Consider the following 1,755-nt stretch of genomic DNA (forward strand, 5'->3'; position numbering starts at 1 on the left):
ATCGAGTTGACTGTCTGTGCGTGATCTAGTGCAGTGCTTGATACTACGGCGCAAATGTTTGATACAGTTCAGTGTCAGTAATCCACAAACTCGAATCGAACGATCAAGCATTTGTTACAGTACCAGATAGCGCCATCTCCACGGCAGTTTTAGCGATGTCGGTTGGAATCAGCGAGGAGAGAACCGAGAGCACTAAAACACCAGCCTATTCAGCAAAAAACGATAAGTCTCGCACCAGCGTTCTCAGCCAACAATCAGATGAGCAAAAGTTCACCTGAATGGAGTCGCTGTGCTCCATGACGAATTTATTTGGGACAGTAATCCGCAGCGGCACATGGTAGCACAGCCCTGATATGTCGCTGTGTATGCGAAGCACAATCTCTGATGCTTCCTTCGAATACAACAGTGTCCACAGCGCTGGCAATTGGCGAGTTTCACTGCTGACTACGAGCTGCCTCAACACATCCAGTCGATGGGGTAACTGAAGCGTGATCTTCTGTGCTCGAAGTTCTTCGAGCTTCCCCGGATTTTCCCACGCGCGCTGGATATACCAGTCGAAATCAAGAGGCAACCATGGCATCTTGAGTCGCTTTCGTTTCAGCTCAGATGGATTAGCAACTAGACCGCTCACCACTATGTGATCATGTTCGCCATCGTCATCGGGTTTTACGATGTACCGCTCGAGCATTCCCTGCTTCGTTGACTTCAGACCTGGGTACTTGCGCAAAACATTCTCCATCGACATGACAATGTCCCGCATCTCCGCCCACGCAACCTCATGTGTTGCCGCAGCCACTTCGATCACGATGTCGTCGCATCGCCCCGATTTGTCAGCAACAAACTTGATGACGGCGCAAAACTCACCGCGAACGAAACACTCGACGTGAGCCGGTCCGACGTTACGAGCGGCGTCTTGCCGGTAGCATTGCACCACGAAGTTCACATACACAGCCTCGGATATGGCGGCGGGTAGCGAGTACTGCCACTTTGCAAAGGCCGACCCAGTGACGTTGATTCGCGTCAACATGGATGGCTGTTTTGCCAATGGTTTGACTGTCTCTTGAGCTTCTGCTCTCGTTTTCCAGTACATCGGTACAATCATGTCGACTTCGTCGAGCTTCTCCGCGATGCTTGCTGGGTACGCCAAGTTGAAGTGCTGTAGAAAGCGCTTGAACAGCGGTACCATATTGTCACCTGCTTCCTTCAATGCTTCCCACCACGTGAATGTTATGAGCAGCGAGTGATGTAGCGTGCCATCACGACGAAGCGCTTCATAAAGATTGCCTTTCCGCGTATCGTAATTGTGATTGACGACCTCGCGGACAATGTCAAGCATCAGTTTCGGGTCGAGAATAATCAACTCGTCAGGGTTGGCGATACTGTCTCTGTCTTTGCCATTGTCTTCGTACCATAGGATATCCCCCAGGTTGTGCAGAACTCGAAGAATCGCTTGACATTTGCCTGCGTCTTCTAAATTCGGAACATCCATTAGCTTGTTGAATAATGCACGGAAGGGCACGATCACTTGCTTCACTCGGTTTGCTGGTGTCGCGTTTGCATCGGGTCGTCTTGTCTTGACAATCTGCGCCAAAACTTGTGAGTAGGTCGCCGGCATCGTAATACTGAGGTTCGGTTTGTCGATGATCGCTTGCTCGATGGATTGCCGCGCTTTTACGATGGAGTCTTTTCGCTTCGCACTAAAAACCACCAGATTACTCGGCTTAAACACATCGTCCAATGCGTCCTTCGCCTCAT

At 50.5% G+C, this 1,755-nt stretch overlaps 1 protein-coding gene across 1 annotated transcript in view; it reads right to left on the minus strand.

The window, feature by feature from the left end:
• Positions 1-103: 103 nt before the first annotated feature.
• Positions 104-1,755, minus strand: part of PPTG_22166 (hypothetical protein) — a gene marked incomplete at both ends in the record, with an annotated part of 5,570 nt that continues 3,918 nt past the window's right edge. Inside the window, 2 exons of the mRNA XM_008902060.1 lie at positions 104-205; positions 275-1,744. Of these exons, the coding sequence (XP_008900308.1) occupies positions 104-205; positions 275-1,744 (1,572 nt within the window). The remainder of the gene's footprint in view (positions 206-274; positions 1,745-1,755) is intronic.

The sequence above is a fragment of the Phytophthora parasitica genome, assembly GCF_000247585.1.
Source record: "Phytophthora parasitica INRA-310 unplaced genomic scaffold supercont2.12, whole genome shotgun sequence".
Classification (NCBI taxonomy): Eukaryota; Oomycota; class Peronosporomycetes; order Peronosporales; family Peronosporaceae; genus Phytophthora; species Phytophthora nicotianae.